The sequence below is a fragment of the Stegastes partitus genome, unplaced genomic scaffold, assembly GCF_000690725.1.
Source record: "Stegastes partitus isolate 25-593 unplaced genomic scaffold, Stegastes_partitus-1.0.2 Scaffold1815, whole genome shotgun sequence".
NCBI classification, from domain to species: Eukaryota; Metazoa; Chordata; class Actinopteri; family Pomacentridae; genus Stegastes; species Stegastes partitus.
Genome location: NW_007579546.1, coordinates 39,188 through 53,413, shown reverse-complemented (window position 1 = coordinate 53,413; position 14,226 = coordinate 39,188). Strand labels below are relative to the sequence as shown.

General features: G+C 47.8%; 1 protein-coding gene across 1 annotated transcript in view; it reads right to left on the bottom strand.

The window, feature by feature from the left end:
- LOC103372724 (metalloprotease TIKI2-like) overlaps positions 1–14,226 on the bottom strand; it is a 41,237-nt gene that overhangs the window by 5,724 nt on the left and 21,287 nt on the right. The window contains exons 4-7 of the mRNA XM_008302431.1: positions 11,876–11,892; positions 6,617–6,630; positions 3,953–3,981; positions 681–700 (exon numbers count right to left, since the gene is read on the bottom strand). Of these exons, the coding sequence (XP_008300653.1) occupies positions 681–700; positions 3,953–3,981; positions 6,617–6,630; positions 11,876–11,892 (80 nt within the window). The remainder of the gene's footprint in view (positions 1–680; positions 701–3,952; positions 3,982–6,616; positions 6,631–11,875; positions 11,893–14,226) is intronic.

Genomic DNA, 14,226 nt, shown 5'->3' with positions numbered 1-14,226 from the left:
AAGAAACAAAAAGAGGGTTTTGATTGGTCGACCGGATCAACGCGACGCACAAACACCTGGAGGGAGAACATGAGGGTTCTGCTGAGGTAGACAAAACCAGCACGTGTTGTATCGACTGAATGCACTCAACAACAAGATGACCTCAAGTTCAACAGTCAGTTTGGGTTTTTTGTTTCTTTTCATCCTGTTTTATTTGTTGCTGTTGTTTTGCAGCGACTCGTTTTCTTTGACATGAAAGAGTCGTTTTTTTTATCAAGTCTGGAAGTTGAGCAGAGTTTAGTGTTTGAAAGCAGTAAAAGAGGGAAACTTCCACGGTGGGTGAAAACCTTCTAGCGGCTGCACACACCTAAAAATGAATGTCTGACTTATTGTTCTTGTGACCTGAGAGCCTCTGAACCTCTCTCACGTTCTCCTGATGGATCGACCGTCCCTCACTTCTGTCAGGCAGCTTTTCCATTCATTCATGCTGCAGAGGAGAGCTGGTTCTGTGTGAGGTCAAGCTGACTGGACTTCCTCTTCACACACACACACACGCACACACACACACACACACACACACACACACGGCGTTGTGCGTCTGTGTGTTTTTACAGGTTTTTGGGTGTGTGTGTGATGACGTTGTCGTTTTCCTTCACAGCAAACAGCCACATGTCTGACACACACCTGCTGGACACCAGAACCTTTCCAGAACCTCCTGTCTCTGCTCGCTCCATTCGTTGTTTCCAGGATCCTTATTCCACCGACTGCGCTCACAAACAAACAGCAGAGCACGACTGTCTGATCCTGGAGGTTAGAACAGAACCAACATGGCGTCATACTCGGGCCCAGAACCACCACTTCTTACGTTTTGTCTAACTTTCATGTTGGACCTGAGGGATTGGACGGTTCTCCATGAGTTGGTGCAATTTGTCAAACAAACAAGAATGTTTTCCCCGAGCGCCTTAAAACGTGGTGGTGGGAAAAAAAGAGTTTCTTCTGACCACGGTGGCGTTTGTGCTGTTTGTTTGTGTGCAGGTTTGCGGCCGGGTCCAGTGTGTGGCTGCCCAGATCATGGCGCTGTCTCCATGGCGACGGCGTGCATGTGGGAGGCTGAGCTGCTGCGTTTGTTTGTGGAGTTTCCAGACAGTAAACAGTGTGGTGCTTCTGAAGCGCAGCGAGCAGCTCCATTAGGCCGGCGTGATGACAGGTCAGCTGACTGCTAATGGCTGCCCGGCTGCAGGAGGCCGGCTGCACAGGTAGCACGCTGTAAAACATGACGCCGTGCTACTGCTGCTGCGGCGATGCTAAGCTAAGCTCTGACTGTGTGGGACTTGTTCTGTATGAGAGCAAATATCTCCAGAAAGCTTTCATCTCTTCTGGAGTAAACAACAGCTTTAAGAAAGTAGGTCTCAGTTCTGATGGCGTTACAGACGGCGGCGCGGAGAGAAGGCCGGGGAGGTGACTCCAGGAGGATGACTGGGACGGGAGCACTGGTGGTTTGGATTTGAAATCTATCGTTACTGACACCAGTCCTGGAACTTTTCTGACCCGCCTGGGACAGTAGGAACCGTTTCACAAGGCTGTGAGAAGAGACCGTTGGTTATTGTTCTTCTAATGATGAGACGAGATCGTTGCGTTCGTTGTGCGAGAGCTGACTGCAGCTATTCGGTATGAGGCCATGTTGGCTTGTTCACACCGTGGCGGCTAATAACAGCCACCATCACACTGCAGATTTGGCTCTTCATCATGTTGGACCGTCATTCAGAGACGAGAGCGACAAGAAACATGAACCTATGCAGGACGAGGAAGCGGTGGAGGAGGTGGACTCTGGTGTCATGTTTCAGCAGCCTGTGAATCAGCTGACCCGTTCACAAGAGCAGAAGAATCAACAGTGAAAGTCCCGTAACCGATGACTGATGCTGAGCAAACTGGGTTTGTGGTGCGTCACTCAGCTGAAGCCTTCAGAGGGATGTGTACTCGCTGTGTGTGTTTGAGTCTCTCAGTGGGATGCGGGCTTATCCAGGTTTTTGAAATCAAGACATCATGTTTACATCCAGAAACACAAAAATACTTCAGAAAACCCGACCATGACCAGGATGTTCTGGTCCGCGTAAACACAGTCCATCGGTCCCCTTAATCAGAGATGGTTTGCTGCCCAGATCTATACATGTTTGCACCACGTTGCACCCAGACCAGCCTCCTCAGATCTTTATCACCTCCTCCTAGCAGAGCACTGAGGACAGCCTGTGGACACGTCATCTCCAGAGAACTGGGACGCTCCTACACAAGCTAACGGCCGCGTTCCAGCGTGAAAACAAAACCTGTTTATCGCTAACGTTCGTATGAATTTGCAGCTTTTATCTTCTTCATCACTGTTATCACAGTATTTAATCTTGAACTGAGAGCAAACATAACTTGTGGTAATGTGGCTTCAAACCACAATTACTTCCACGTATCAGCCAGCCCTCTGGTTTCCGTGCCAGCCGGCTGTCATCGCTCCAATAAAGCAGGTAGGCCTTCAGTATAATCTGAGCTTTGACTCAGTGGGAGCCACCGTGACTTCTTGCAGTGTGCGCGCCCCCTCACAGGGTGTTTCCCGTCCTGAGAGCAGAGTTAATGATCCGGTTACTCTGCTGTTTAATCACCTTTCCGTCCTGATTTTCACTCACAGCAGCAGCTTCATGGACTCTGCTTGTCTGTCTGTGTTTACTGAAGCCACCTCTATGACTCTCCATCTGTCTGGCATGTTCCTTCAGAAGCTTGTCTGGTTGTCGCTGCAGCTGTTTCCATCCTCTGGTTGTCGTGCTGCTTTTTTCCACTCTCTCCATGCGAGTGAATGCATTGTGTGTGAATGCATTAGTGTTTGTTGCAGAAAGAGGTGCTGCAGCGCCCACGGTCCACTCCAGCCATGTCAGCACATCCTGGCTCAGCGAGCCTCCTCCTCCGCCCGGCGCCTCCGTCCTTTCCCGTCCACACACGCCTCTGGACATCGGTTACAGTGCAACGAGAGAGAAAAGCAGTCGAGCAGGAAGAGGACGAGCAACGGATCGATCCAAGAAGGAAGAAACACTCACAGGAAGAGAATTATGTGATTTTTCAGTTTTTGCACAAACAGATCTGGAAGCAATTACGTCGTGTAAACACTGCATCAAGTGATACGCGCTGGTGGTTCAACGAGCCCACATATGGCTGCAAGCAGACCACCTGATATGAAAATTACACAAACAGAGCACAAAGGAGGAAAACAAGAGAGAGGAGAGCAGAAAACAGCAAAGTGGAGAGCGGTTTGAGGGGAGATGGAAAAGAAAAAGAAGAGGAGGACCGGGTGGAGGATGGATGGAGGACCAGAGGGACCGGGTTCTGTTGCTGCATTCAGGTCCAAACAAACACAAGCTGTTGCCTCTGAGCCATGTGAGCAGCAGACGGCAGGAGACGAGGGAGGAAGAGCGAGGACACAGGAGAAAGCAGATGACGAGGGCGTGGTCCACTTTGGGCTGGTTTGGAAACCTGCTCCAGCGTGAGTGGAGGTGCCAACAGACCCGATGAGGGAAGAACCTGTCATCCTGGTGTGTGGGTGTTAAATAAATGACAGATTAAAGGAAACCGTGTAAGGTGGTGGACCACCGTGAATCACCAGAGCAGCTTCAACATGACCAGCGCTGCTCGCCCAGAACCATCCGTTTCTTCTGCTGGTTGTGATGACGGTGGCGCTGAAACGTCGGTCCAACATGTGCCGTAGTCGTTTACGTGACTTTAATGATCTCTTTTTCAGGATAAAGATGTGAGGAATAGATTCTGACGGCGTGAAGGTGGATGAATCCTCCATGATGCCTCCCACAGGTTTCATGACCCGCTGACCGTCATCAGCCCTTCATGTGGAACAACTTGAAGCCTTAATATAACTTCAGCAGGTGACTTGTGTAAGAGAAATCCCTCCCTGTACACTTTTAAAAGTACCAAACCAAACTGTAACGTGTTCATTTCTGCTGTGCAGCTGCTCGTCTTGACATCGGGGTCTTTGGAGAATGACCTGCTTTCGGAGCCTAGTGGCCTTTCAAAGAACTGCAGGTTTTTGTTTTTCATGTTTTTGCCATAAGATATCGTTTTGGAGCCAAATGCTGCTATTTGGGAGTTTAAGGTAACTATAAAGACTCTGTCCTTCCCTTACTGAGGTCCACACTTCAGTAACTTCAACCATGTCGTATTTGTCATCAGTTTTTAGGGATGTTCCAGACAGCAGGTTTGGAGCACTTTAAAGTCACGACTGCATTTAGGGTTTCAGAGGCTCTCTAAAAGCCAATCAGTCCTCACAGGCAGCTCTAACAACAAAAACTACATGCATACACCAAACGTCTGGTGATTTAAACCAGGCTGATGAAGAGGTTTTCCAAACTTCTACCACACAGGCCAGCGCACTGTGCTGACTGTTCTGCAGCACCGGCAGTCCAGCCGCCGTTCAGGTGTTGTACAGGTTCTGTTCAGGGTTCTTTTCTCTCCCTTAAAACGTGTCCGGCTCAATAAATGCATCCATCAGTGAGCTGTTTATACAAATGGACAAATTAATTTACAGAAAACCTACATGATGTTGTAAAGGAAGGCCTCAATGAGAAACACGGTAATAAGAAGCTGTAAGAGAAAGGAAATGGACAGAATAGCCTTTTTCTTCTACCTGACAGGAAGTGAGACAGGAAGTGATCGATCAGACACACCTGTGAGCTGAGAGCTGCTGAGGCGGCGACATGGAGGACGGTGGAGGGCGAAGTGGCTTCAAGAAGAACTGTCCACCTTCTGTTCAAGTTTGCTTGAAAGAGAAATATATGAAGGTAAGCAGTAGTTTTGGAATCCAGAACCAGCTGGACAGAGGAACCCAGGAGCAGCCCGGCTTTGGACCGGATCTCACTTCACCTGTGCCACTGCTCAGACGTCTCCACCTGTTGGACCCTGACTGGGAGAAGTCTCGTATGTTTCTTGTCTTTCCTTTTGCCTCAGTTTAGGACACATTTTACTGGTTTTACTGGTTTACTGGCCTCTCCAGCGCTCTGTAGCCCGGCGCCAACACGACCACACCGCTCTTAAAGCTGAACCAAAACGCACCGAAACAAACTCAGACGATCATTTCGTGAACGAACTTTCTTTGCAGGTTTTTCTTCTTGACTGAGGAGCTTTTATTTTCTCTCTCAGGCTGCTGAAGGAGGACATGTTGTTTCTGATGTTCCGTTAATAATGACGTGAAGAGCCGCGTTTCTCTGCTACACCTCTAATGACTTATTAAAATCTGTTTAATAAGCTTCATGACCCTATCTGACCCCAGATCAGTGAGAATAGCTGACTAGGTTGGTTTAGCAGGTTACTGGGTTGGAGTTTGAAGTCCATCGTCTGGCTTCAGATCGTTTTCAAACTCATTAAACTTCATGGACAAGCTTCTGCTTTGCATGCGAGCGTCTCAGTGGCTGTGAAGCCACGTGTCCTCTGCTGCTGGCTGCCCGCTGTGGCCTCTTCTGTACCTGTCTGAGCACCTGTCTGTGTTTAGGGGAGTCTCTGCTGGCCGGCCCTGCATAGCACCGCCACGCTCTCCTCGCAAAACACATGAGTAATGCTGCAAAGATTTTAATAAGCCTAGCATCCCTGCGCCTTGCTGTGCACTTCCATTTACAGTTTAACAGTACCGGGACTCCTCTATAAATCACACAGCAGCCTTTTGGATTAGCAGCTACCCACAGCGCTTCAGGAATAGTTGAACCTCTGCCTTGAGCACACAGCACGCGCTTTCACTTGATGTGTAAATCTAAAACGGTAAATTCCACTTCGCCGCCCCGCTCTGGGTTTCTAGAAATGGAAATAACGGCGATCCGGAGCCGCCCCTCACACTTCTGATCCAGTCCTCGTCTCAGTAATGACTTCATTTCCTATGCATGCAGTCGGAGTGACAGCTGTTGACAGGCCCGTTCAAGTCCAAGTTCTGCTTGACGTTCTGGTCGAAGACAGAGATCAAGAGAGCTGGAGGGGGATCGGATCCAGAGGCCGACCGCTGCATGCGGTGGGCCTGACGCCGGTCCATGTTAGAGGCTGGAGGGAGGGCTCAGCGGTTCAGTGTCAGGAGCTTTAAAGTGATTCCTCACGTTTAAATATTTAGACTGAGTGAGCTTACTGCTGCAGTTTGCAAAGCTCCCCTGGTGGGCAGACGGAGAGGAAACGATATGAGGTGAGGAGAAAAGTAGAACAGCACAGGGAGGGATGAAGAGGAAGCCGTGGAGGAGGAGGAGGAGAGAGTTCCTCCCGTTGTTTGTTTTTGTTCTTTGGGCTGCAGTCTTTCATATGGCTCCATGTCTGTGGAGAAGCCGTGGCATCCTCAGGGCCGGTCCGATGGTGGTCTGGTCCCCTTCATCTCAACATCACTTCATCTTCTCTCCTTCACTTGTTCGTTAAAAGTTCCCACAACGAGCCCCTTTTCAACAAAGTAGTCACGTCTCCTGAATGTGTCCGTTTGTAGCTCAACAAGCAAAGTGTAGCGTGGTTCATGTCAGCGTGGTCGTGTAGCTCCTGGTTCTAGCTCTGTTCTAAGCAGCCTGTGGAGGTGTCTGTAGTGAGTTCAGCCCCTTCAGGAGCAGCACTCTGCATCAGTGATGGACAGCAGAACAGCCGTCCTCTTTTCTCACTTTGCTTCTGAGCGATCATTTCACATGGAGCCGGTGTTTTTAGCTCATGCATTTGGTGAGTTCTTCAGAGGTTGGGGGTGCATGGATGCTCTCGTGTTCACTCTTGCAGCCAGCAGCAGTCCAGACCAGTTTAGAGCAGAAGCAGCTCGAGAATTTAAAGAAATTAGAATGTTTTCCTTCAGTTGGTCAAATCAGGTCGAACCAAGTTCAGTTAACAAGTGCTGATGAGATGTTCTTATTTCAGATACTGTGGTTCAGACGGTTCATTTCACTGAAAGGCAACTTGAAGATTGCTTTGAAATGTAAAGCATGATTCTGTCTTTAGTCTTACTGTTGTTTCCTTTGATGTTGAAGTGGAAGTGAAGCCAACACCTTCACAGAACTGAGTACAGCTCGTGTGTAAGTCACGTCCACCACAGCTCACATGGCTGTTTACAGTGGAGGAGGCAGTAAAATGCATATTTTTAGGCTACAGCTATCGTTCACCCAGTTTCTGCATGGAAACTAAATAAAATCGTGAGTGGCTTGTAAAGGCGGAGGGCATCTCGCTGAGTGGGCTTTGAGGACGGCAGGAGGAAGCATCTTCGTTCTCTCCCAGCTTTTATTTTACACCTCCAAGTATAAAATACATACAAACACAGTAAACATGGCTTCTCACCATATGGCAGTTTTTAAAATGGAGCTTTTAAAGTTACAGTTTCTGTTAAAATGGCACATAAAGGCCTTTATTTTTTATATTTAAGCATGTATAAAGTAATGACAGATCTGCCTTTGTTATAAATGCTTACGTGTGTGCCATCTTGTTTGTGTGCTGTAAACTGGAGCGTGTGCGTGCATCAGTACCAAGCATGTGTGTTCTGGGGCTACGCGGTGCTTTACGCAGACCTGCAGCACCGGCGGGCATGAGCTCAGAGATACAAGTCATTGTGCAGGCATGTGGCTGTGCACACAGCCTGTGGCGTGTGTGTTTCACATCAGCTGTTTGGCAGACGCCAGCTGGTTCTCATTCTCATCCTTTAATCAGGTTCTGATCCACACCGGAACAACAGGTGAATGCAGTTAACCAGCAAGCAGGAAAAGCAGCAGAACCGCGGCTCCCTACAAGTCAGCGCTGGTCTTTATTCACATAGTTCTGCTGCAGCCCCATTTAAAGGCTCACAAGATGAAAGCAAGAGAAGACTGAAGCATCCATGTGTTTATGAAATGTAGCATCAACTTATTGGCTCTGGACAGGCGCTGAGATGTTCTTTCAGCTGCTAATGAAGTGTGTAATGTCTGAACAAGCTAATGAGCTGTGCTGATTTAATTACAGTACAGCTAAGAGTTACCATAAGACGGCTTCACGCAAACTCACTAAGTTACATTCCTGAAAATTTACAAGACGACAGAACCGTACATGGGCACCAAACAGAACCAGTTCTCCTCCCAGACTACTGAAAAGGTCTGAATCTCAGACAGGATTTGTCCCTAAAACAAAAGTGAAATATGTAAAGTTATGTGTGTCAGGAGCTGCAGGGCCAGAAAACCAGACAGATGGAGGACCAAGAAACGAGGACACATGGAACAGAAAACCTCCCAGTGACACAGGTTGTTGAAGATGCATCCTGCAGCTCAGTCACAAAGTTTGTCGACACACTGTTAAATGTTGGTTTATGTTCAGTTCAGGGACTGATGCTGCCTGTGCTGCCATGTCGTCGCATAGAGGTGGCAGCTTCTCTGATGTTTGGCCTCAGTTTTAGATTAGTCCCAAAAACGGCCTCATAATAAATCTGAACATTTTTCTACACAGCTTTGAGGGACCTTTATTGGACCCCGAGGCAGGACACGAGCTGATCCGCCAGAGGACAGCGCTGGTTTCTGCACCAAACCGCACTTTGTTAAAAATACATTTAAGTGTAGGCTGGTAGGATGTGCCTATCTCTCTCTCTGCCCATGAGTCCTCACCGCACAGCAGAAAACTCACAAACACACACATGATGTGAATACACGTTATCTTTGTTCCCTCCACAGCAGGAGGCAGGACAGAGACGGGCGGCAGCCAGCTGATGAAGGACAAGGAGCAACAGATGGAGGACTGATGGGAAGACAGCAGCTTCAGACAGACAGGTAGATAGAAGCAGATGTGCACCGAGGAGGGAAGAGCCACGGAGACAGAGCGTCAGCGGGCTCCCTCCCTCAGTCATCACCTCAGCACCACAACACCACAAGAGACTGCAAACACATGGGCCCGCTCCGCCTGCACAATGGGCCATTATGGGCCATTATGGGCCTGCACAGCGGCGCCACGCTCTCAAGTCAACTTTCAGCAAACACATCCAAAGTGGCTCAGACTTCACAACAAACACGTGTACCTCTGTGACAGCAGCTGCTGTTTGTGGGCGATAAATATCAGCCAATCACAGGACTCCATTTCACAAACACACGTGTGAGTGTGAGTGTGTGTGTGTGTGTGTGTGTGTGTGTGTGTGTGTGTGAGATGTGGTGTCTCGGCCGCGGCAGCGTCAGGAAATTCCACGGGATGTTTTCAATAAGAGGGCAGCAGCAAATGAAAACCTGCTGAAGAGCAGCACAGAGCTGCAGCAACAGCCTCAGCGCTGCTCGGCACAAAGCGGCGCTCGGCATGTGTGTGTTTGTAGTTTGAGAGGGCGACGGAGGACACGTTTTGTTGAGTGAGTGATGGAGGGGGAAGAAAAAAGCCCGCTGAGGTTTGTATGTGTTTACAATAGCAGCAGAACAAGTGTCCGGTGCCTGTACGAGCTGTCGGCGAGCATGCTTTTGGCTTCACGCCTGTCATCTGGTGCTGCTGTGTCATTTGGTCCAAAGGGGAAACAGTGATGCGCTCGTTTTGGCCTGGTGAGGAAACGCTGCGTCATGCTACGGTGGGTGCCTCTGATTGGTCCCCGTTACGTAAGGCTGATAGTAGCAGTGAGCAGCAGCGGGTGGACAGGAGCAGGATGGGAGAGGAGACGGCCAGAGGAATGGCACGGCGGCTGGAAAAGCTGAACAGAACTGCTCGATCCGGATCAGCTCGGTAACACAGTGTTCCTGGCTTCAGTCTGACGTGTCCCCGTGTTTCCAGGCTGGAGTCGGTGTTTTCTTGTCTGTTTACTCCCGTTCACCCGACTGGCAACCGGAAGAGAAATCTGGTCTGGCCCCGATGATCTGGTGTCCAGCTGTGAGGGTGTCCAAAGCTCTCAGACCACTCATTAGGGGTCGCCCACTTAATATAAGAGGAGGTCAAACTTCTTTCATCGTGCAGGGAGTTGTTTTGCCAGATAGTGCTTAGAAAAGCAAAATGACATAAGAAATGTAGTCCCTGGTAGTAAAGATATGAATACAGCACTGAGAACATCATAAGGAAACTAACATAGGACTAGAATTAACAAGGATGGTGATACTAAAGTCACATCACACATGATCATGAAAGACTGCACCTGACAAATGCACATTTGTCCGTCTCAGGCGTGTTGAACATGTCGGGGTTCAGGTCGGTGAGGTCTGCTCTGAACATGTTAGCCCTGAGGCTAGCATTAGCTACAGACAATAAAACGGACATCAAACTGTTAAACTCTCATTTCCATGTCTCCCTGACCAACAAACTGCCCCTGCTGACCACATCTGCCCAGCGGTTTGCAGTAATCCAGCAGCGTAGTCGCTCCACAGGCTCCCATCTGTTTACATCTGTTTCCCCACGAGATCACACGAGTGATGCTCAGCTTCATAATGTCCTGTAGCACGCCATGTGTCATTATCTTCAGACCTTCTAGTTTGGGATTAGAGGACGTGTCGAGTTTCTCCGTATGTGTGTGATGAAGCTGGTTTCTACATCTGTAACAGATGTGTGATGTGAGTGTGGCTGGTCTGAAGGTTCTCCTTTGTGGATGATCTGGATCTACCATATGATCTGCTTTTCTAGAGGATGTGTACAGATGGTGTCATGAACTTAGTAAAAACTGTGCTGCCCAAACTTTCCTCCTCCACCTGAACTCAGCAAAGTCGTGATTTGGTTGTGACATGATGAGAATGAGCTGCGAGGTCTAGAAGACATCCTGGTGGATGAAGAGCAGCGCTGAGTGGAATGAAAAGTTGTGAAGTCTTCTGGTCCCAGACTGTGCAGAGTTACTGTTAATGACCTGTTCCTGTCTCTGCTGTTTAATCCTTTCATTGATTCATTACACAGCAGTCGTCTGTTGAGGCGTCGGATGATGGAAGGACTCGCCTCCGTTTTTAAGCCTTGTTTCTAGCTGCTGGTGTTCTTTTTATAAAACTTTGTTACAGATCTGATGATGCACTCAGCTTGCTGTCCGTTGTCTCTCTGTAGTGCAGCATAATGCGTTTAACGCTGTCGTTCTTGAACAGACCATCATTACTGCAGTGCACTGGGTTAGCCGAGACTGCACTTAAAAGTAGTGCTTAACTAACATCTGGCATTTAGGTCATGTCAGAGTTTTTATATTTATTATGTTCACTCCATAAATAATTTAACTTCACTCTAGCATCACACCTGACCACTAAACAAACCATCTGGAATCACACTCGTGTCTCTTTCTTGTGACTCTGTGTTTCCTGACAGGACTTCTGCAGCAGTCAGTTTTCATCATCCAGCTCGCTTTATAAAAAGGAAAGTCCACAAACATCAAAGTGGTGCTGATACAAATCACCACCTCCAGTCCGAGCTATCGCAGCGAAAACAGGAAGCAGAGATTTGTGGGATTGGCCTCGAGCTGAATCGATAGACGTCGTATCCAGGCGTCCATGTGCACAACTAATCATGTGATTACGTGATTTCAGCTCCATCTGCGGAGGGAGTTGTGATTCAGACGGTGGATTCATGTGATCTTTGGGCCAATCTTTCCAGTGGCACACACACCGAGGCTCATTTGTCTTTTCATGTACATCACAGCAACAACAGCACATTTGCGTTTTCTTCTTTGTGTTTTTTTGCACATCATCCTTTAGAGCTGCGTCCATATTTTCTTCATTGGCTTCTTGAGTAGATCCAACAAAGTCGTGGAAGCTTAGGTTGAAAAAGTATTTGTTCACATGAATGTTCTGAGAAAGTTCTGCAAACTTCTTGTAATATTTTCAGTGAGAAGTTTTCTTTTAGTTTAGTTAGAGGCGTTCTTTGAATGTTTTGTGACCGTTAGCGCGTCCAAACTGAACTGAATGTTGCACTGTGAGCGTAACGTTGTGGAACGTTGTGGGAACGTTCTGTAGATTCTGTAATGTGTCGCTTCAACAATATTCCCAAAACGTCCTCAGAACGTTGCAGACAGAATGTTCTTCTTTTTTAATATATCACATCACAAGAACATTTTATTAAAAATCCATTGAAGTCCTCAGTAGCATCTGGAAAGCATTTTTTGAAATGCTGGCTGGAGAACGTTCCAGTTCTGTTATCGTGGAGCATCATCTGTGGCCTGACAACGTTCTCTAAATGTTGCTGTTAAAACATTAAAATAATAACTGAGAAAACTCTTCAAAATGAAATTACTCTTAGGATGTTCTTTCAACATTTGATTTAAACGTTTTCTTTAAAACAAAACAAGAAGAACTTGTAGGTAATGTTGGTCAATGTTTTGGGAACGTTCCGTGCTAGCTGGAGCTAACGTGTTAGCAAATAATTGTTTTCACATCCACCAGAAGGAAAGAACCTCTAGTTTGCCTCTTGGTTCTGACTTCAAGTCACATGTGCTGTCATGATAATATGTTTTTTTTTAGCTCTCCTGTTTCTTTTCTTCACTGATGACTAACTTTGTCCGGCCATTTGCTGATTAGCATTTTGTTCACACTGCATGTCGTCATTTGATTTGATGTTAACAAAAGATACAGACTGAGAAAAACAAGTGTCTGATGAGTTTTACGGATGCATTGCAGGCTTACAGTAAAGAGAGTCCAACCGCTGTGAAGTCTTGTGAGTTACTGACTGATGCTGAGTGTGAGAGAGGCGGGAGAGTCCGGCTGGCTGAGCTGCTGCTGTCGACCATCAGTATCATAAAATGTTGGCCCAACAAGAGCTCCGGTGAGACAGTAATACTGCTCAGTCAGTCTCTTTCATACTGCCCTGGATAATTCAATTACGCCTGCTGGAGCTCTTTGCTGCTGTCATTTGTATTAATAAGCTGTTGGTGAAAGTGACGAACATAAAGAATGTCTGTTACAACATGTGCCTGTTTGCAGATGTGTGTTCAGGATGGAGGAGAAACAAAGAAACGACTTTTCCGAGTACAAAAGCATTCATTCTGCACATAAAAGCTCCTCGGCTGCAGGAAGCTGTAGGTGTGCAGTGAGAGGAAAGGTGGAGGCGGGGAGGTAAGGTGCTGAGCCCAGCAGAGATGGATTTCCTGCCGCGACCACTTTATACGCTCGTCGTATAGTTTAATTACCCCGTGAAAAAAACTCCTGGATCGGACCTCGACGTCGGAAACTCTAGAGGGCCTTGACCTGAGAGCTGACCCGGCTCGTTCCCGACAGTCCTGCTTCCCTCCACGATCTGGACATTGTTCGTTCTGGACGCGAGCGGTCCGCTGCGACGGCTGCTGGAGGGCGTGAATAATTATCTGTTGTGTGGCAGGAACGCAGCGATTAATGGAGAAAACAGCCACAAGCAGAAGTTTTCAGGAATAAAGACGTCTGTCAGACGATCCAGAACATCTCACGTCCCACTTCACAACTATTTCACTTTATAATCCACAAGAACACGCTGTGCAGCACCGGCCCACTGCGTGCACTCACACACACGTCATGTTCGTATGATTTCTGAGATCTGACCATAAAGATTGGATTTTATGTGATCACATTATTGCACGCCCACATTTGGCCTGACAGCGGCTGTAATTCATCTCCCCGGCCTGTATTTACTTTACAGTATGTCTGGATAATCTTAACCCTCACACCCCCTGTCCTCTTTATTTCCCTTCATTACTCAAACTAGGCTCTGCGGTCAGATTATAATCAGATTATAAGCAGGGAACCCCTTTAACAAACCAGGCCTCCCAGCTGCAGGAAGGGGGTCTCAAAATCCTGAAGAGAAGTGCGAGCGTAGCCAGATTTGTGGGAGCGCGGCCGTCACTTAATACGTCCTGGCATCACCGAATGATAAAATTTCATGGCTGGTTACGGCCAGTGGGAAACTGGGACCAGCAGGGACAGTTACAGGACCGTAAAGACATGAGTCAACGTCCTGAATACAGAAATAAGACATGAGAAGAAGGAAGCTTTGTGACTGAAGCACCGTACTGGGGCTGCTTTATTTAGCATCAGCAGCTTGGAGGCTCAGTTTGTTATCTGACATACAGCTTATGTCTCATCAGAAAAGCCCATCGCGCTCCTTCATCTATGCACTAGTAGTATGTCCCCCTTTAAGTCAGCCTTCAGTGCATGAACCTTTGGTGGGTACGTCCCAGCCAGCCTTGCACATCATGACGCTGCTATTTCAGCCCATTCGTCTGCTCAAGCTCCCTGTGTGTAGCTCGCACAGGGATCATGAGCCAACAGCTCTTTTCAAGTTCAGCCACAAATTCTCAGTTGGATTAAGACTTGGGCCCAGACTCAGCCGCTCCAGAACTTCACCTTGTTGTCTTTAAACCAT